The 21,097-nt window shown below is 43.6% G+C and overlaps 1 protein-coding gene and 1 non-coding gene across 2 annotated transcripts in view; one reads left to right on the plus strand and one right to left on the minus strand.

The window, feature by feature from the left end:
• The window catches only part of NR6A1 (nuclear receptor subfamily 6 group A member 1), a 221,878-nt gene extending 203,629 nt beyond the window's left edge, over positions 1–18,249 (plus strand). Inside the window, exons 7-10 of the mRNA XM_038549389.1 lie at positions 384–638; positions 8,695–8,816; positions 10,593–10,745; positions 13,010–18,249. Coding sequence (XP_038405317.1) covers positions 384–638; positions 8,695–8,816; positions 10,593–10,745; positions 13,010–13,098 — 619 coding nt within the window. The 3' untranslated portion in view covers positions 13,099–18,249. The remainder of the gene's footprint in view (positions 1–383; positions 639–8,694; positions 8,817–10,592; positions 10,746–13,009) is intronic.
• A 1,896-nt stretch (positions 18,250–20,145) lies between these two features.
• LOC119873537 lies at positions 20,146–20,252 on the minus strand. The gene has a single exon (XR_005365035.1). It is a non-coding gene; the product is annotated as a U6 spliceosomal RNA (small nuclear RNA).
• Between the last annotated feature and the right edge of the window lie 845 nt (positions 20,253–21,097).

Raw genomic sequence — 21,097 nt, forward strand, 5'->3', positions numbered from 1 at the left:
ATCAGGTCCTATATTGGGCTCTCCGCAGGAAGCCTGCTTCTCCCTCAGTCACTGTGTTTCTCATGAATGAATGAATGAATGAAATCTTTTTTTAAAAAAAGTCATACTCCCTAATAATTGTACAAGTTTCCAAACTTCTTTTCCTTTCTTAAATCTCTTTATTCAAGAGATTACCACACCTGTCTCTCCAGCCTTGAGCTTGCTGCTGGCCCCAGTCCTGCCCTTTTATCATTATATTCAGTTGAATGGAGTTCGAGACCCATAGTCAAGGGCAAGGAACCTACTGCCAGAGACCTTTTTTTACTCTTGGGAGTACCCTCCCTTTGTGCCCCCATCCTTACCTGTGGCCACTAGAAGTGATTTTCCATTGTTCCTACCCCCAGGTATGCTGTGACTCAAGCAGAGCTATTTGCCCTGCTTTGCCGCCTGGCCGATGAGCTGCTCTTTAGGCAGATTGCCTGGATCAAGAAACTGCCTTTCTTCTGTGAGCTCTCAATCAAGGATTACACGTGCCTCCTGAGCTCTACCTGGCAGGAATTAATCCTGCTGTCTTCCCTCACCGTTTATAGCAAACAAATCTTTGGGGAGCTGGCTGATGTCACTGCCAAGTACTCACCCTCTGATGAAGAACTACACAGGTAAGGGTTGTTGGCTGGGGAGAAAGTCCCGAGCAACCAAACCATTGTCATCCCTGCAAGGTGGGGATAGAGTATCCCCACTGTCACTCCAAAAGATAGGAATTAAAGCCACACACAGGGCTGGCTTTGAATCCTCTGCCACTAACTTTGTTACCATGGTCAAGTCTCATCACTATTTTCTGAATTTATAAAATGGGAAAATACCAATAACTCCCCAACAAGGGAGTTGTGAAAAACAAATTGTGTGGCAAACCTTAACAGAGTGGTACATTATTATTATTATTATTATTATTATTATTATTATTATTTTAGCTTTTATTTATTCATGAAAGAGAGACAGAAAGGCAGAGGGAAAAGCAGGTTCCATGCAGGGAGCCTGATGTGGGACTCGATCCCGAGACTCCAGGATCACACCCTGGGCTGAAGGCAGGTGCTAAACCACTGAGCCACCCAGGGATCCCAATTATTATTATTTTTAAATCACATCTGGATTACTGAGGTAGGAGAATATATCTGGGAAAAACAAAAACTTAAACTCTAAACTTCATCTATAAAGTGAGGGGCTCTGAGTTACTGTTTACAACTCAAGAACAAGATCTAGAAGTCACTGTGGTACCTACTATATGCTAGGCTTGGTATTTTATATTCCTGTCTTATTCTTTTCTCACAGTCTTTAGCATTATAGATGTTGTTATGCCTATTTTATGGATAAGAAAACTGAAGTTCAAAGAGAACTGCCCTTTAATATTTTGGGATTGAACCCAGAGTATGAATTTGAACCTATGCCTGCCTGATGTCAAAGCTTTGGCTTTTTGACTGCATCTGAGATGCAGTGAGATGGTAACGGCATGGTGCTAAGAGACCAAGCCATTCTCTTCAATGTTTTCTGGCATAACTTCTCACCCTACCTGGCCAGAATTCTAATCTCCCTGTCTAGCATAGATCTTTTACTCACTTTGAATATGTGGTGACACTCCAAAATTAGGACAAATGATCTGTTGATACAACTTCTCTGGCTTATTAATTTATCATGTGAAAAATAAAGCTTAAATCACATTTAACTAGACATTTCAGTAATTCACCTTATGGGACAGTTTTGAAAAATGGAAGTCATGGGATTCCAAAATACCAAAAAAGAGAGGACGAAAGATACCCCCATCAATGAAAACTGGAGAAGATGGGGTACTAGCCCCCATACTTCTCTACACAGGACCAAAGTGCCTCCCTTCCGTCACCCAGTTGCCATAAAGACAGGCTGACATTTAGGCGGAGAGTAAGTAAAGCTCCAAGACCCTTAGGGGCCCTTTGCACAGCTGAGGGAGGAAAGAGTCTGGGTGCTGACACTCTCTCCTGGTTTTCTAATATTTCCTTTTCAGTCATGCTTACTGGCTTCAGGGTAATCTGTAAATGACAGAGTTTTGAACTTAGCTGACACTTTATCCTATAAACAGAGCTATCTGATTTTGTGGGTGACCTAACTCCCTGTTTGGAGCCTCTAATTCATTGTTTCCATCAAATTCCTATCTCTTGCTCCTTAACTCAGGGCCAACTGACTATTTGAATTGCAGTCAGCAGGCTTTAATATTGTCAGGATTTGCAGAGCTGGACCAGTGAGTCTGGCCTCCTTATTCACCTGGAATCCACCAGTGTAGCCTAGGGGTGTCTATAAAAAGTCAGCTTGTGGGCTCTAGTTCTTTTAGAATGATGGGTTTTTCCCAGGCCCTCTGCAGGTAGTCAAGAGTCATTGGTCATGCAGGGCCCTTTGTGGCTTTGAACTTCATGAAGCCCCCTATCCCACTGTACCCAGTCCCTTGAGCCCCAAGAACAAGACAGGGGCCAGAAAGTTAGTGAGGGAATGTTTATTTCTAGGAAGGCTCCTTAATGAGGAGAATATAGAGCTGTACTGTCCAATATACAACTGCTAGCCTGAGGTGACTTTCTAAATTTAAATTAATTAAAATTAAATAAAATTAAAAATTCAGTCCTCATTTGCACTAGCCACATTCCATATGCTCACTTGCCACATGTGGTTAGTGGGTACTGTATTGGACAATGCAGATACAGAATATTTCTGTCACCTCAGAAAGTTCTGTTGAACAATGCTGATTCTAGAACATACTTTGTGCAAGAAGCATATGGAATTGTTCCATTGAAAAAAATGAGTTGAATTTCAACATGTTAGTTCTGATTCTTTGCCCTGTACTTAGGACCCAGTTGTGTGTGTCAGAGGGAGGGATGTTGGGATTATAGATGATGCAAACATGGTTTCTGACTCTGAGGTGAAGAACCCTTATTTTTGGCTTAGGGGGTTGGGAAACAAATAGAAACATAACAATCTATAATCCAGGGGGATACTGGTAGAGATTGGGGGACACATGAGGGACTATGCAAGCATAGCTGAGATTTAAGTACCTCTACTTGGATAATCAAGTAATGATTGCCAGAGGATAAGACATTTGAGCTGCATCTTGAAGTGGGTTTTCTAGGTAGATTTTAGAGAAGCGGGGCGGGGAGGCGGTGGATGGACAGGAGATAAAAGTCCTAGAAGCTAGAAATCCTGGATGGTTGGTTTGTGCAGGGAACCAAAGCAATTCTGTGGTTTTAGGGTATAGATAGAACATATCTGAGAGACAGAAATGAGAGAAATGACTGAAAAAAAAGTATAAAAAGGCAGATCGTGAAGGTGTTCAAATGCCAATCTAGGGGCGTCTGGGTGGCCAGTCAGTTAAATGTCCGACTCTTGATTTCCACTCAGGTCGTGGTCTCAGGGTCCTGGGATCAAGTTCCACATTGGGCCCCCCATTTAGTAGGGAGTCTGCTTGTCTCCCTCTCCCTCTGCCCCCTGCTCACATGCCCATACGCTCTCTCTCTAAAGTAAATAAATCTTTTAAAAAAAAAGATTCATGGGGCATCTGGGTGGCTCAGTGGTTGAGCATCTGTCTTCAGCTCAGGTTGTGATCCCAGGGTCCTGGGATCAAGTCCTGCATCAGGCTCCCCACAGGGAGCCTGCCTCTCCCTCTGCCTATGTTTCTGCCTCTCTCCCTCATGAATAAATAAATTATTTTTAAAAAAAGATTCATTAAATGCTGAGCTAAAGAATTTGGATTATATTATGTAAATACTGTTAAGTCATAATATGTTTTTATGTGGAGTAATGACATGGTCAGGTATCATTTTTAGAAAAATTCCTGTTGGCTATAAAGCTCAAGATGGCTTGGCATGGACAATGCTAGAGGATGGTGACTGGGTAGGAAGTTTTCCATCACCCAGGTGAAAGAAAATAAGGCCTGGCCAAGCCAGCAGTGACCACGGGAATAGAGAGGGCAGCACAGAGTTAAGAGATAGCAAAGAGGTATAGTCAGTGGGACTTGAGTGAGTGGAAAAGTTGGGGATACTGCCAGGCAGGTGAGTGCCAGTTTTCTTAGCCATGATAATGGAGCCTGAGAAGAGCAGGCTAAGTGACGAGCCACTCTTAGTTTGGTTTGGAGCCTGAGATGCATGTGGAGCTGCCAAGAGGTCACAGGAAAAGGAAGTATGAGAAGCTCTGGAATCAGGTACATCAGAGTAAAGCATTCCTTACTCTGCTAGAAACCCGGGGTGCAGAGTCTGTAATTGGCCATAGCTCTTTTCTACCTTGCCTGCTCCTGCATTACTCCCACTCCCCCAAAATGCCTTTACTTTTTCACAACTCTTGAGTGCAAGTGAGTTCCTGCTGTCATGAAAAGGCTTTTTCCCTGATGATACATGACCACCTCCTTTTCTCTTCTCAAATATTGAATCAAATTTATGGTACCCATTTTCCTTAATCAGGCTGTTATCAGACAGTGAGCTGGGCGAATTTGATTTAAAGCAGATTGTAGCACCAGCCAGTGACTGCTCCTGGCCCTAATCAAGACTCCTTCACTCTGAAGAGAAGATGCCTTGCACTGGATGGGCTTTAATGGGCACTTCTATCTCACAAGCACTAGCTCCATTTCTGCCAGATCTCTGAAAAGTCGCCTCCCAGCTTCTCTGCTCACACCCTAGCTGTAAGATTCAAGAAACAATCTTTTCTTTTTGTTGTGATAACAGGAACGATGATGACAATGCAATTAATAATGATAGTAGCTAACAATTAGGAACTGTTTATTGTGTCAAATTCCATCTTAAGTGCTTTACAAACATTATTTGTTTAGTCCTCACCACCCCCCACCCCCCCCAAACAACTACACTAATGTTATCCTTGCTCCACAGATGAGGAGCATGAGGTTCAGAGAGGTAAAAACAACTCAGGGCTACAAACCTAGGAAGAGATAAAGTTGAGATTATTACCTAGATCTGTTATACTCCAGAGCACAGAATCTGTAATACCATTATCCTCTACTAAATTATTTAGCCTTCTAGAAAGTTCACCTTTCTGAATGTGTCCTGGAGTTGCAGTCTTACTTTCAATCTTGAGTGTTTACGTGGGTGCAGAGATGACAATTCCTTTGAGCTAATGACTGCTCCTAGGGGTAGGTACACTTAGCTGAATGAAAAAGAGACAACTGGGCCTCTCAGCCCCCTTAATGGGACATAACTTACATAGTGTCAGCTTCAATTGCTAACTGAATGGTCCAGTGGTTTGGGGGATCCTCGCAGGAATGTTTTCTTTGTCCCAGCATGCTTGTGTAATGGGAACCTCGAAGAAGAATGGATGTGTTTGTCCAACTTTCTGGCTTTAAATGCTGATAATTTGCAGACAGGGAATACAGGGGCGTTAGAACTGTGGAGTGGGCAGATGTGGAGGAGGCACGGCTACAGGAGAAAGCAGGCCCATGGAACAGAGAACAATTTGTTTATCAAGGGGTGGGATGCGGGGTGTGGAGGAAAGCTTTGCAGTCGGGCTGTGGAGACTGAGTGGGGGCTACCGGGCTGACTGCCAGCCCCCCACCACTGCCAGGGGTCCGTGATGGTTGCCTATCCTAGGAAATGTGGAAAAAAGGGTACATGCTGTCCCCAAGAGAAAGGGCAGATTTGGGACATATGCTCACGCCAGGCACTTGGGAGCTCCTTTGTGTCCCTCACGTCACAACTCAGCTAGCAGTTAAGTTCACACTGCTGGCTGGGGGTCTGGCTGATAACCACACACCTGCAGGTTCTGCAGTGCCAGAGGGAGCACTTGGGGCAAGCGGTTGCTGATTAAGGGAGAGAACATTATCTTTGTTTGCTACACTGCTCGGCCACAGACAGATGCTGGCATTGCCGCTCTGCTTGTGTCCTCCTTTTTGATGCCCTACCACATTTCATCCTCACACCACCCCTCCAGATATTAGAGGGAATTCGCAGTAAAGACCTTTTTCCTGTCTAGAACAGAAGTAGTCAACAGAGTACTGTGATGAGGCATGATCTTCACTCCCAGGCCCGCTGCCTCCTGCATATCTCAGCAGCTTGGAGGCACTGGAGCAAACCCTACGCCCAGCTGAGTTGGGCTCTGGGCTGAGTTGCTGTGGGAACACAGAGCTCCTGACGTTCCCTGTAGTGGCATGAGGTAGCCTTTCCCAGCTACCAGTTAAGAGGACAGGAAGTGGATAGTCTAGTGCTAAGAAAGTAAGAGGCTTGGAATTAGAAAACTTGGGTTCAAACTTTGGCCCCACCCCACCAGCACTTACTTACTGTATGACTTTGAGGTAGGTAAGATGTTGTTCTTTTGCTCTCCATCCCTAGCTAGCCGGTGATATACTTATCTCACAGGTTGTCAGGAAGGTAAAATGTTAGAATATGCAGTAGGGGCACATAAATAACCTCTCTGAGCTCTGTTTCCACATGTGAACAAAGAGGGTTATAATACCAATTTTGTAGATTTATTGGTAGTATCCAGTGAAATAATGTGTGTGGAGTATTTAACAAAGTACCTGGCAAGTAGCAAATATACAACAAAGGGTAGAATGGTAGATAGAGTTAGTATAGTAGTTATTCAGTATAAATTTGTCTATCAGCGAGTTTGGGAAAGTATTTTTTTTTAATTTTTTTTTTAATTTTTATTTATTTATGATAGAGAGAGAGAGAGAGGCAGAGACACAGGCAGAGGGAGAAGCAGGCTCCATGCACTGGGAGCCCGATGTGGGATTCGATCCCGGGTCTCCAGGATCGCGCCCTGGGCCAAAGGCAGGCGCCAAACAGCTGCGCCACCCAGGGATCCCTGGGAAAGTATTAATAAAGTTGTAAAAGCCATTGGGCCAGCCACAGAGAGAAATGGAGTCAGCCGTCATTGTTCACATCACCGGATAGAGGAGAGAAGCCCCAGGTCTTTTTTTTTTTTTTTTTTTAATTTTTATTTATTTATGATAGTCACAGAGAGAGAGAGAGAGAGGCAGAGACACAGGCAGAGGGAGAAGCAGTCTCCATGCACCGGGAGCCCGATGTGGGATTCGATCCCGGGTCTCCAGGATCGCGCCCTGGGCCAAAGGCAGGCGCCAAACCACTGCGCCACCCAGGGATCCCAAGCCCCAGGTCTTGACTGGACCTTGAGGCAAAGGGGTCAGGCTCTAGATTGTGGGTGGCTGTTCCTGTAGCTCCCCCTGGTGCTTGAGAAGTGCAGATGCCTCTGGCCCCAACCAGGCCTGGCACCTCCTCCCCCCCACCCCACACCCACCCCAGGAAAAAATGTGCTGCTTGCCCAGGAGGCCAAGCCTTACACAGCCTTCAGAGTCCACATAAAAGGCAGTAGAATGCAGGCAGCAGTAGTATATCCCTAGGTGTTCAGGACCTTACCCAGATAGGGACTTCTTGCCAAGCATAGGGCTGTAGTACTCAGATCTGAACTTGTCACCAGGAAGCAGTCCCCGGAGCTGAGCATGTTCTCTGCATGAGAGTTGCATCTAAGGCCCATCTGGAATTCTCCTTAGTCCACTCCTAGAACACAGAGACTGATCCTGATCCCAGCTATTTTTGTAAGAGGTATTCCCCACTATGACCCAGAGTATTAGCATTAGTCCCCTAACCTGGGATTCCTTTTTATAAAACTTGATCTTTCCCCAAGGAGCTTACTTCTAACCCAAAGAAAGGAACATGGTCTGCATTGAGTCCTATATCTGCTCTTGTATGATGCTGCCTTAGATATTGGAAAAACCAATGGCTTGGGAAGTTAGCCCAGGTTCCAAGTTCTAGCTCTGCCACCAACTAGCTTGTGGACAGTCCCCTCTGCCCTTTGAACTTCAGCCTCCCATCTATACAGTGGTAATGATAATCTCACAAAGCCCATATTGCTGAGAAAGTTAAATAAGAAAGTGCACATAGAGTGCCCAGCACAGACTGGCATGTCATGGAGGCTTCCCTTCCTCCCTAGCTAAAGTCAGAGATACCAATAAAATTTTTCATTGTGCCTAATCTCAGCCCTGCTGGAAATAGTGAGCCTAAAAAATAAATCATCAGCTTTTTCTTCATCGTGGCAGAGGCTCATATAGTCACCATGGCAGCTGCCATTGGTACTGGAGTCTATTGCTCAACAATAGCAGCATCTTAATAATGTCATATCTTTCCACATTTACATTTCAGACCACTTTTGGCCCTTGTTATCCCAAGCAGGCATTATTATTTTACAAAAGAGGACCTCAAAGCTTAGAGGGGTCAACTGATTGTCCCAAGGTCTTACAGCTTTTGTATGTTGGAGCTGGATTTGAACCTAGATTTGATTGACCCCACCTGACCTTGAGAACAGTAGCTTGTATGACCTGCCTTGGCCTCTAGACAAACCATGGGTCTACCTGTCCTTTACAAATGATTCTGGATTTGGGGCAGCCCGGGTGGCTCAGTGGTTTAGCTCCACCTTCAGCCCAGGGCCTGATCCTGGAGACCTGGGAACGAGTCCCACGTCGGGCTCCCTGCGTGGAGCCTGCTTCTCCCTCTGCCTGTGTCTCTACCTCTCTCTCTCTCTCTCTCTCATAAATAAATCTTAAAAAAAAAAAAAAAAAGATTCTGGATTCGATTTCCCCCAGGCTCAGGCTCTTTTCTATCTTAGATGCCTTGGGGAGCTGTAAGGGACCTTCCTTGACCTCCACTAGTATCGGAACCACTCACACCTCTTTCTTTTCCCCAGATTTAGTGATGAAGGGATGGAGGTGATCGAGCGGCTCATCTACCTATATCACAAGTTCCATCAGCTAAAGGTTAGCAATGAGGAGTATGCTTGCATGAAAGCAATTAACTTCTTAAATCAAGGTAAGTAGCTGGAGGTGAGAAAGGGGGGCTTTTTTTTTTTTTTTTTGGTCAGAGCATTTTCCCTCCTGTTTCACACACTACCTCCCACCCCTTTACTCTCAGGACTGCCACACGGAATCTGCCACACCATGTGGGTACCAATCTTAAAAGGCCTGTGTTCTCCTCATCCTGCCCCTCTATAGTGCAGGGCATAGGGCATGCTTTGGATTTTTTTCTTCAAACCTAAATGCCACAGTCTCTATAACTCATAGAGGAAGGAAGAGGATTCGCTTTGTTTAGTCAGTTTTAATGCATTTAAACACAGACACCAAGGACAGTACATGCGTCATTTAAAATATGTACCAAGTTTACTAGGCTGAAGAAGAGCAGGGTGACTGATGAAACTATTGGAGATAAGACATCTGTGACAGGCTGGCAGTGGTTCTGATGGCCCCTTCAGGACAGAGTGGGGGGGTGCACATAAATTCACACAATACATACCGAGCATGGCTTTTAATAAGAAGAGTGCTGGATGTGGTTTATGGTGGGGTATCACCTGCAAAGTGGTACGTGGTAGCTGTTAGTAACTGGAGTATGAAGGAGAATTTGTAGTCCCATTTATTTTCCAAAGTAGCATTTGAGTGCTCTATTCTCACAGTGGAACTGGGCTATTTTGCTTCTTGTGACATTGAAATTGTCCTGTTACTGTATTTATTCAGTTTCCTAGTCCAGAGACTTCTGATCTCCTCCTCTTTGCTTACTTCTCCTGCTGCTTCTCCACTGTTCATTTATCTTCTCCATTTATCTGCTGTTCCGTGTGCCTCCTCTAGACCAGGCACTGTGTTGAACATTAAAGACATTAAATAAAATAGATCCCAGGTCTCTGGCCTTAAGATGTACACAATCTAATGGCACTTGACACATTACTTGAGCCTCAGATCAAGGGAGATCAGCAGCAGCTACTGGAGAAGAAATCTGAGCTGGACCTCAAAGCCTGGGTAAGACATATATAGAATATTTATATCTTATTATATATATGTATAAATTATGTATATATATTATATATACATATATAAATTAAATCATTATATATTATATAATTATATATACATATATAATTTATGTATATATATTATATATGTATAAATTATATAGATAAGTTATAAGTTATATTTGTGTATAAAAAGGTAGTGTGTACATGTATGTATATACACACATACATATACACTATATAGATACACATAAACATTTACATATAAATAAGTGAGAGAGAGAAATCTATATAGAAAAAAGATGGAGTGACAGCCCAGGTAATAAGAGGAGCAGAATCACATAGGAGACCATGTGTAAGTATATGTAAGCATAAATATGTAGGTATCAGCAAGCTTTCTGATTGGCTCCAGCAAAGGCCAGTTTAAAGATTCTGTGAAGGCTATATTTTGAAAGGTAGATTTTTTTTTTTTTTTGAAAGGTAGATTATTCATTCAGTTGTTCAACATCCACTGGTGCCTGTTTTGTGTCAAGCCCTGTGCTGGGAGTTGAGAAAGATACAGCCTACCACTCAAGTGTCTCTCAGTCTAGTGACTATCCTTTATAATTATTTCCTTCTTTATCTGATTTCTCTTCCCTTATCCAGAGTTTTGTTCTTCAATTTTTGCTCCTCCAGTTTTGTTCTTCAGAAAGAAAAGATCTCCTGTTAGAACAATATTTAATAACTTTTAATCGAAAGATGCACATACTCAAGGTCTTTCTTCCACCGTAGAAAGCCTCTCCATTTCCTGTATGGTTTTTTCACAGATATCAGGGGTCTGACCAGTGCCTCACAGCTAGAACAGTTGAACAAGCGATATTGGTACATTTGCCAGGATTTCACTGAATATAAATACACTCATCAGCCGAACCGCTTTCCTGACCTCATGATGTGCTTACCTGAGATTCGCTATATTGCAGGTAATATTATATTCTTTGGCTTCCAAACCTTCCTTGCTTCTCTTGGCTTGTGAAATGAATGAGACAAGCAGTATTTTCAGGACGCGCATTCCAGGCCCTTCACCAACCGCATAAAAGAGCTATGACCATTGCTCTCAGAAAAGCTATATTATAATGAGTAGTTTGTGTTTTCTTTGTACGGAAGAAAGTCTAACATTTCCTGAGTGCCTATCATGTGCAAGGTACTTTGTGGCCTTATGTTATTTAATCTCAGAAGAAACTCTGCAAGGCTGGTTGTGGTGATACTATGGTCATTTTATGTATGAGGAAATAGGCTCAGAGTTTCTCAAATTAACTTCATTTCTTGAATATATACTTTAAAATATGTGCTTTAAAGGGTGTATTTTATGGTATGTGAATTAATTATATACATCAATTTTTAAAATTAACTTCATTTCATAGAATTTCCTATAGATTTTTGAGAAACATTTAAAGTAGTATTTTTTTTTTTTTTTTAGATTTTATTTATTTATTCATGAGAGACATAGAGAGAAAGAGGCAAAGAGACAGGCAGAGGGAGAAGCAGGCTCCATGAAGGGAGCCCAATGTGGGACTCGATCCCAGGACTCGGGGATCACGCCCTGAGCCAAAGGCAGATGCTTAACTGCTGAGCCACCCAGGAGTCTCTAAAGCAATATCTTTATAAAGTAATTCTCAAAATCCTACCTTTGCAAAGGAATTTTTGTTATTGTTTTGCAGTCTTGACCCCCTTCTGAGCTTTTTGACATTTAAACAGGTCCATTTCCGTATAAAATCCTGGGTTTTGTTGTTTTTTTGTTTTTGTTTTTTATAAATTTAATTTTTGTTGGTGTTCAATTTGCCAACATATAGAATAACACCCAGTGCTCGTCCCTGGGTTTTGTTGTTGTTGTTGTTGTAGTAGTTCTTCTGGTAAAGATTCTTGTGTATAGTAATCCAGCACATACTGAGGGAAAGCTCAGAAATGTGACCTCTAAGATAAAACTGTTCCTGTCAAATTCAGCCACATAATTTTGAAGGAAAAAGGTTTTATCTGACAAAGGAATTTTTGTTTCTACTTTTTGGGCCTAGATAGTGTAACAGACCTGAAATATTGGATTTTTAGGGGTGCTTTGGCAGTTTATGTTTCTGCATTTTCAAATCTGTTTTACTGAATGAGATATTAACTAGATCCTCTCTGAAATAAAAGGAAGTCAGTAGTTAATACCCCACTCACCCTAACAGAGTTGGATTATCAACTCTGGCAACATTTTGAATCACCTGGGAAGCTTTTAAAAAATAGTTGTGCTTGTTGAATTACACCTCCAGAGATTCTTTTTTTTTTTTTTTTAATTATTCATGAGAGAGACAGGGAGAGGCAGAGACATAGGCAGAGGGAGAAGCAGGCTCCCCATAAGGAGCCTGATGCGGGACTTGATCCTGGACCCCAGGATCACGTCCTGAGTCGAAGTTAGATGATCAACCGCTGAGCTACCCAGGCGCCCCGCACCTCCAGAGATTCTGATTTAATTCGTATGGAGTGGACCTGGGCATCAGTTTTTTTTGTTTTTTGTTTGTTTGTTTGTTTGTTTGTTTGTTTGTTTTTTGACTCCCCAGGTGACTCTAAGGTACTGTCAGGGAAAAGACAGCCTCAGATATTTTACAAAGTATATTAGCATACTGAATGCTCTGAGAAGTTCTCCAATAAAGAAACCTGTGTATCTTTCTTAATCCTGAGTTTCTCAAATTTATTTGCCCCTTGATTACCCCCCTCCTTTTTTCCCCAGTACTTTAACCCATTAGACTATTCTAAAAAAAACAGTGCTTTATAGAATGCTAGCTAGAGAATCTACCAGGAAAAAAAAGGGATATGTTTCTCATGGTATTTTAGCTCTAAGAGAACATCTAGGAATACCTTTCAGTTTAAGATTCCTCATATATAAAATGGGGATAACAAGTAATATCTATCACATAGCAATATTATGAAAATTAGATAGTGCATTTAAACATCTAGCACAGAGTAAGTAGAAGGTAGCAGTGATTATAGCTTGTACCATTTACTAGACTCTCTAGGGCATCAAAATGGGTCTGGATATCAGAATAATAGCACCGTTTGTCTGATATTCCTGTCTTTGTGATACTTCTGGCACTTTCCTTGCCCCAGTCACTCAAACAGGCAACATTCTCCCTTTACCAGCCCAAGAGGAGTCAGATACACTCTTCCACTGCAGTCACTGCTAACTCTTCTTTTCCTACCTTGTTACCAGGAAAGATGGTGAATGTACCCCTGGAACAGCTACCCCTCCTCTTTAAGGTGGTACTACATTCCTGCAAGACAAGCGTGGGCAAGGAATGAATGACCTGTTCCCAGCAACCCTCCTCGGGCCAACCACAACGCCTTGGGTGGGCAGGACAGGCTCCAGAAGAAAGAGCCAGAGAGACCAAGATGGAGGCTGTGAAGCAATGTTTCCAATTGCCTCCATAGCAAGAAGAGTTTTTGTTTGTTTGTCTGTTTTTTTAACCTCATTTTTCTATATATTTATTTCACGACAGAGTTGAATGTATGGCCTTCAACATGATGCACATGCTTTTGTGTGAATGCAGCCGATGCATTTCCTTGCAGTTTACAGAATGTGAAGATGTTTAATGTTATAGTGTTGTGATTGTTTAGAGATAGTTCTTTTGTATTTTGAGGGAGAGGGTGGGATGGGGCTGAGATGAATATTTCCATAATGTTGACAAAGACGACTACCTCAGTGGAAAGGGAGGGATGTAACCATCCCTACTTTTTCCACACGTTCTCAGCAGACACCTACATTAGTCTGTCAGAGAGCAAACTGCCTTTTTCTAGCCACAGAATTACCAGGTAAAAGTAAAAGAGCACACCATAAAGGGACAAAATGGTGTTGGGAGGTTTATTAAGCAAGTGGGTGACACACTGGAAACAGGGCAGGAAATGAGGATTTAGCCATCTTTTTTCCTTGGAAAGCCTGATAGTTGAGTGAGTAGGTTACAATGACCAAATCAAAATTAGGTGTCCTCTCTCCAAACAACTCTTCAGGGAGAAGAGTTTCTATTCTCACCATGCTGTGGGCTTCCCTATGCCCACTGTCCAAACCACCACTATTAGTTTCTTCCACTGTCAACTTTTCATCCACACATGGTCCTAGCAGTAAGTTAATTCTTGGGACTTGTCTACGAGTTCCCTTGGGGCTCACAGCTACCTAGTGTCTTTACCTGGATCTACCAAAGTCTACCTTCCTCAAACGCCTTGCCTCTTATAAATTTGACTTCCTATTGGCTCTTTGAAAAAACAACTAAACAAATGTCATGCTCTGAATCCTGGTGCCCACTACTGATTTATTCTCCTTTCACCTTGCTTTCTTCAAAGGGTAGTGGGATAAAGGCCAAATTGCTAAAAGAATAAACAGTCTTTTTCCTGTTACTCCCCTCACCCCATCCCATCTCACCCTCAGGACTGAATCCCAAACCTGCAGTCTTTCATACAGTGGGAAGGACCATTCACCCATCAGCTGAACAGAAGTTTTGCCCCTTCATTCTACTCCCAAATTCTCCTAATCTCTCCAAAATGAGACCAGGTTTCCTTAGAACAGTAACCCCAAGTACCAGAGTGGCCCACCTGCCCATTAGATTATCAGTGGCCTGGCTAACCAAGGCCTGGAGGGCTGGAGTCCAAAGCACCTGGAAGGGACGGGGGGCCTTGAAACTACCTCATATTCCTAAGGGCCTGGCTGCCCCCCTCTGCAGATACAGCCTGGACCTCCTGTTCTTTCACTACCTGCCCTACCCAGTCCTGGGAAATGTTCCTTACCCTCTTGGCTTTGGTCAATGGCCACACTGTGTCTCTCCTAGAGTTCTTTCGGGTGCTTTTCCTTTCTCTGCCTTACTATAGCAATTGTCCCTGCCTTTACCCAGTTACTTCCCACAGCCAATGCAACAGACTGACCGCTTAGCTAGGTAACTCCCTGGGTGGGCTTGAGGGGCCTACAGCATTTTGTTTTGCGTGTTTGGTCAAAGGCCGTTTGCTCTCTTCCCAACCCAGCCTAGCAAATTTACCTAGTGGGCTACCACATTGTGTGCATACCAGGTAGTCTGTGTCGAATTATAATTTTTTCTTTCCAGTGAAATGTTACGGGTACCAGCAAAGTGATGACTTTGTCCCTTGGTGGATCTAAAATTCAGAGCATTATTCCTTAATGCCATTTCCACAGCTGCTCTGAGAAAGAAAAAAAAAAGACACGTTCCTCAGGAAAAGCTCCAACCAGAATATTTTTCACGTGTTGATGGGAAGATTTTTGTGTGTGTATCTGTTTATTTCTAAGTTCACAATATTTTTGTTTCTCTGATTTTTTTATTTAACCAACTCTAGATCACATTCTTTGGCTACAGGTCAGACTCCGAGCTGCTTTCCTCAAGATAGGGGAGGAGACACATATCAGAGTCCCCTCTCCAAGACTGCTCCTGTGTACAGTATCTTTTTTGCTCAGACTTCCATCTGTCAAATTATTATGATTTTCTGATATTACCTTTTTCTTAAGCATTTTACCGGTTGTGTTGAATATCAAAGGAAACTGCTCTCTGACAAGACAAGAACATGTCTCTCTAATAATGCAGCATTAAACAGAGCAAGTTGTTAATTTGTGGAGTGGGGGAAAGGTTCTGCAAGTTGCCATTGTACAAATCCATTTTTACAAATGTTTGCAGCAGATTCCACAGAACAAAGAGCCCATTCATTGCCAAGAGCCCTGCAGAATATCTGAGCCAAGTGGCCGTGTGTTCCAAGTCGGAGCCTGACCTGTGGACAGCCTTTAATGTCTTCTGCACCCAGTCCTTTTATGACGTGGGCTTTTTTTAAACAGGGTAAAGTGAATGTGTTGCATTGCAAACTCAGGTATTATGAGGAGAAGGTAGGACTGTAGCTAGCAGCGTGGAGACATTAGGTCAGCCACTAGATGTATTTGTGAATTTGGTTTGAAGGACACAGAGAAAGGTTGGAGGGGGAGGTTTGGTGTGTTTGTTTTTTGCCTTTCTTCCCATAATATTTGGTTAACAGGTAGCCTTTTTGCTAGTGGAAGAAGAAAAAAATTGTGCATGTTGTCTTTAATTCCCCTCTCTTCTGTCCTCTCTCTGATCCCCTGCTACCAGCAGCACTCACTTTGAGTGAGAGTTTTTCCACCATAAAAATATAACTCTGAAAGCTGTGTGGTAAAGGAGAATCCTTCCTCCTTGCACTGCATTGAAACACACAGGCTTTTCCTTTCCTTTCCTTTCCCTTTAACTGTTTTCTTGACCCAGGACAAAAGTTTAGAATCTTGGAACTTTGAATCCTACAACTTACGCTCTCTGGCTCCTTTGTAGAATTTTGGAGTCTTTCAAAGGTTTGGTGGTCTTGCCCCCTAGTCTGGAGAAACTCCCCAGAACCTGTCTCAAAGCACTCCACCTTGCTCAGAGGACACCCAGCCCCATCCTTGACCCATAATTGAGGTGGGCAAACCTCCAAGGATAGAAGGCAGCATGCAGGAACCTCCTTATCTTGTTCCAGAACCAGAGGATAGATAGAAGGAATCTAAGGGTCTCCACAGCATTGCTGACAGTCACCCACTTCACACTGACCTGCCTCTAACCTGCCACCCCTTTTCAGGGATGTGAGTACCTGCCATAGCCAGTATGTCACCAGGTCCTTAAAACCTGGGGCTCTCTGAGCTACTTTGCTCTGCTCCCCATTTCCTACCTTTGTTCTTGATTTCCTGGGGAATGGGACAGATGGAGACAGATGGACAAACCTAGCCTAGGCAACATCTAAGCCATGTCCAAGGTTGGCCAAAGTAAGGGGACCCTGGCCTCCCAGCAGGGCAGGAAGTTGAGCAGTGGTTCCAAATCTTTAGCTCTGAGCCCCTGGTCTATGTCTTTTTTTTCTTGTTGGCTTTTAAATTTTTGCAATTTTAAGAAATCTAGTCTTTCAGATCAGCTCTTTTATTGAACTTTAAATTTTCTTTATTGATTATTTTAAACAAACAAAAAAAACAAAAACATTGCTCTCTCTTTCCCAATTTGATTCTTGAGAATCCCCTACACTCCCCTCTACCTTTGCAGTTGATCATTCCTTCTTTTTTCCTCAGCTCGATGCATCTATATGTCCAGTGTCTGTGAAGTGTTTTATCTGTGTCTCAGGATGAGAAACGGCAATCATTCCACCAGGTGCTGGAAACTGATTAGCCTTGAGGCAAAGGTTTCTAGGGCCACAGCTCAGGGATGTGTATTTAATTACAGGGTCCCCAGAAACCCCTCTCTTGGCTGCCACAAGCAGCAGCTTCTTTTTTGGCTTGACAGCTGGACCTGGACTGTTTCCTCAGAGGCAGGAGCCCCAGAGAACATGTGGAGTTGAGGAGCTGGGGCTTCCTTCTTGGCTAGACATGGGCTACCTTGAAACTTGAAGACTTCTGGCTGTCCTGCAGCATGAGCCACAGTGGCCCTGCCTCTACCAGCTCATATAATCCCTGGTCCCTCTGCTCAATCCAGTGCCCATCTGGCTTCCTCCTTCTAGGCCTGCAGCTCTAAATGGAGCACAGCCTGCTCAGGAATCAGTTGCAGGCTCAAAAGGAAGCTGTGAATTGGGCCAGAGCTTGCTCCAAGCCCAAGAAAAAAGTTGTGTTATTGGTGGAGGCTAGTCTTCCAAATCCTGGAGCCAGCCCTGCCAGCCAAAGGATTGTTTTTACCCTTTGGTGACCATTTTTTTTCTTTCTCTGAAATGTCTTATAATAGGTAATAATGTTGTTGACTCAAATTTCCATGAAAAAGAAAAAAACTACCTCTTGAGTGACATCCTGATCGATTCCTCTCCGAAGAATCCTGTGGGAAAAGAATATTATAGCTCCTGCTCTGTTTACATGTTTCTGTCAGGAAAGAAACCCTGCCTGTCCTGGGATGCTGGTGTTTTTGTCTGTGTTGCCATCCCAGGCTTGCGATAGGGGCTTGTGGCTACATTGTGATGTCTGGGCCATATTTGGGGAGTCCCAGCCACCTGCCCCAGCCATGGACTAGCCACCCCCTTGAAAAGACCACCATTTCTTTTCTATGATCCAAGGCACAGGGAGCATCACTTCTCAAAACCCCGCCTTCAGGGGCTGTGATGATAGCACATGCATCAGTGAACGTATCCCTGGGCTGCCTACCCTAAGCCCACTTCTCCCACAGTCCTGTGTAGGAATCGCATAAATGGGATGTCTCTGAGCCCTTGTCCCCAAAGGGCCGGCCAAGGGCTGCCCGCCAGCCTGGCTTCATCAACCCTGCGTGACCAAATGATAGTTGGTGGGCTCTGCAGGCTACCCAGGCCCTCTGCTACCTCCCACCTTGCCAGCTGGCAAGGGATGGGCCCTTTTCTGTGAATTGACTACCTGTGGAAATGTGACCAATTAGTGTGAAATGCATGTTTAGCAAATGTTAGGTACTGTATTTGAACCAATAAATGTGAATCCTTCTGCACATAGCCTCTGTCTGTGAAGCTTGTTTGGGGTTCTAGGAAGGGACAGTGGGGTATCCTAAGGAGCTGGCTGGTGCCTCCAGACCTGTTGTTCCTGCTTGTAGCTAACTCCCATTCCGTTCCTATTGCTGAGGGCCTGGCAGGGGGCTCTCAGAACTGCTTGAATCAGTGAACCAGTGCCAAATGAGATGTCTGCTCTGGGTGCCAGGCACTGTGTTGGGACTTTTCACAAACCTGAACCTCCTTGAACTTCAAGGATTATTACTTCCATTTTATTTAAGTGAGGTGAAGGGACTCATTGAAAGTCAACCAGTTAGAAAGTGGCATAACTAGACTGGTGGGGAAGGCAAACACAGACCTTTGCAGTACAGCGGGATTGAGTTGTAGTTAAGGACATACATGAGGTTGTAGGGATCTAGAGAAGGGAATGGCTTGTTCTCAGGAAGTCCTTCACAGATGAGCATTGAAGGTGAGTCTTGAAGAAAGACACTAGGCAGAAAGAGGAGGCTAGACCAGATAGAGGTGAGAGGGATCAGCAGTATGCTGGAAGGGCCGCCCAGCTATGAATCAGAGACATGGAATATTTGGGTATAACAAGGGATTGCCATGCAGGAATGGTGGCAGATGGAAAGGATAGCAAGACTGGAGGTTGGAGAAGCACTTGGGGACCTTGAATGCCACATTCAGGAGTTTAGGAAGGAAAGCCATCTGCTAAGTCTCAAGAAAGAGAGCCACATCTCCGTGACAGCAGGGTGCTGGTGGTGGCCTGCCTGTTATGTCACTGTGGTCCAGCCTATTAATACCTGTCTTTCCAGGAAATAGATGAGGTTTTCTAGAGTTGAGAAAATGGAGGCTCAGAGGTCTAGGGATGTGCCCAAAGTCGCATGAGAAGTGTCAGAGTTAGAGGACTTGAACCCGGATCTGCCCAACTATCCTGTAATCCTGCTGTTCATATGATCAGAGAAGTGGCAGAGTTTGGGTTGAGGGTTATATGAAGACAGGAAAGATGAAGGCTTCTCAGTTGGAAACCATCAAGGCCGAAGAGAGTCTGATCAAAGTCCATTAAATCCCCATGTGTGAAATGAGGGGAAGCCCAGCTGCCTTCCCACAACCCAGCCTCCTCCCAACACAAGGGACCAGAGAGCCCTTGAGGTTTGAAAGAGGTGGCTTTAGAACAAAGGAAACACTGCAGAACTAATTAATAGACTCTTCCTTGCCCCACAAGAGGGAACAGATAAGACACAGAGATACAAGAAGAAACACGTTTGCTGAGCGCCTAGTGAGTGCCAGGCATTATGATCGGTGCTTCACATACATGCATTGTCTCCTGTAATCCTCATAACAGTTTTACAAAGTTCAGATCTCTGCCCCATTTTACACATAAGCAAATTGAGGCCCAAAGAAATTAAGCTATTTACCTGAGGTGTGCTGAGGTGACACATGAGTAAGTGGCAGAATCGGCTTTTGAATCCAGGTCTGATACCAAAGTTACAGCGGGCTTCCTCTCTGCTCTGCCTCAGCAGTTCAGTAGTGCTGAACATGAATGTCTGCAGTTTGTAACAAAATCAGTAATGGCCTTTGGTTGAACTTTTTGCTATTAGCAAAACAAAACTATTAAACTAATAAAAGACTGATATCTGTAAGAGGTGAGTGAATAGACCCAATCAAATTGATTGAAAAGTAGTGCTCTCCCCAAAATACGTATGCTACAGACACCAAATCTGGTTTCTCAACATAGGCAACCCAACAAGGTGGCTTCAAGGAAAAAGAAGTAGGAGTTTCATTGCCAAAAATCTGGGAAATAACTGCACTCACACTCTACCTTCCTCTTACTGTTTCCCAACCTTTGTTGGCATATTAAAGGCTCTGAAAAAAAAATTTTTTTTTTCAAAAATCAAAAACAAAAATACGGAACGCTTCACGAATTTGCGTGTCATCCTTGCGCAGGGGCCATGCTAATCTTCTCTGTATCATTCCAATTATAGTATGTGTGCTGCCGAAGCAAGCACAGGCTCTGAGAAATCTTACCTGAAGAAAGTAATTCTTTTTAGCCCAGGGCTTACCAAAAGTGTTTAGGCATGGAATCTTTTTTCTTCCTGTTTAAATTGTTGGGACAGTGTTCGTGGAATAAAATTTAGAGCACTGCTCTGAATTTATAAATTGCTACTGAACTAATGCTGAGCTTTTGATTTCCTTGAGTGCTAGGAAATAATCTGGGAGAATAATTAACATGGAGCAAGGCAAAGCACAGTACTAAGCATTTTATACACATTACATTACTGATTCCTCAAAGCCACCCTATGAAGTTGATGCTATGAAGATCCCATTTTACAGATAAGAAAACTGAGGCCCAATAAAGGTAAGTAATTTGCCTAAGTTTTTATGCCTTGTGTGTAACCTCAGAAATGAATGTAAGCAAGCACTCCTGAAGACCTCTCGTTAGCATCTGTGCCGAGATCCTTATCCTTACACAACTCCCTGAGGTAAATAAGATCATCTCTATGTAACTGAAGAGGAAACAGAGCTCTGGCCTATATCAGAGTCGAAAGCCAGAACCCCCCCAGAAATGATGGTTTAAGAAAGAGTGTTGGGATCAGGTTGGATATGGCTACATGGAGCCCTCTCTCAGGGACCATTTTCCTCAGGCAACTTGTGTGACAGGCACGTCAGGGGGTCTCGCCATCCGAGGTCTAATTCCAGCTTTCCCCCTTCCCAGTTATGTGTGGCCTTGACCCAGATAGATACCTCTCACTTTCCTGGCCAGATAAGTGGAGATGATGTGCTTGTGTTTTAGTCCAGGAGGACTCGCTGTGGCTGGCTCAAAGTAGGGGCTTAATTAAGTCAATCCATAAGG

The sequence above is a fragment of the Canis lupus genome, chromosome 9 (assembly GCF_011100685.1).
Source record: "Canis lupus familiaris isolate Mischka breed German Shepherd chromosome 9, alternate assembly UU_Cfam_GSD_1.0, whole genome shotgun sequence".
Taxonomy (NCBI): Eukaryota; Metazoa; Chordata; class Mammalia; order Carnivora; family Canidae; genus Canis; species Canis lupus.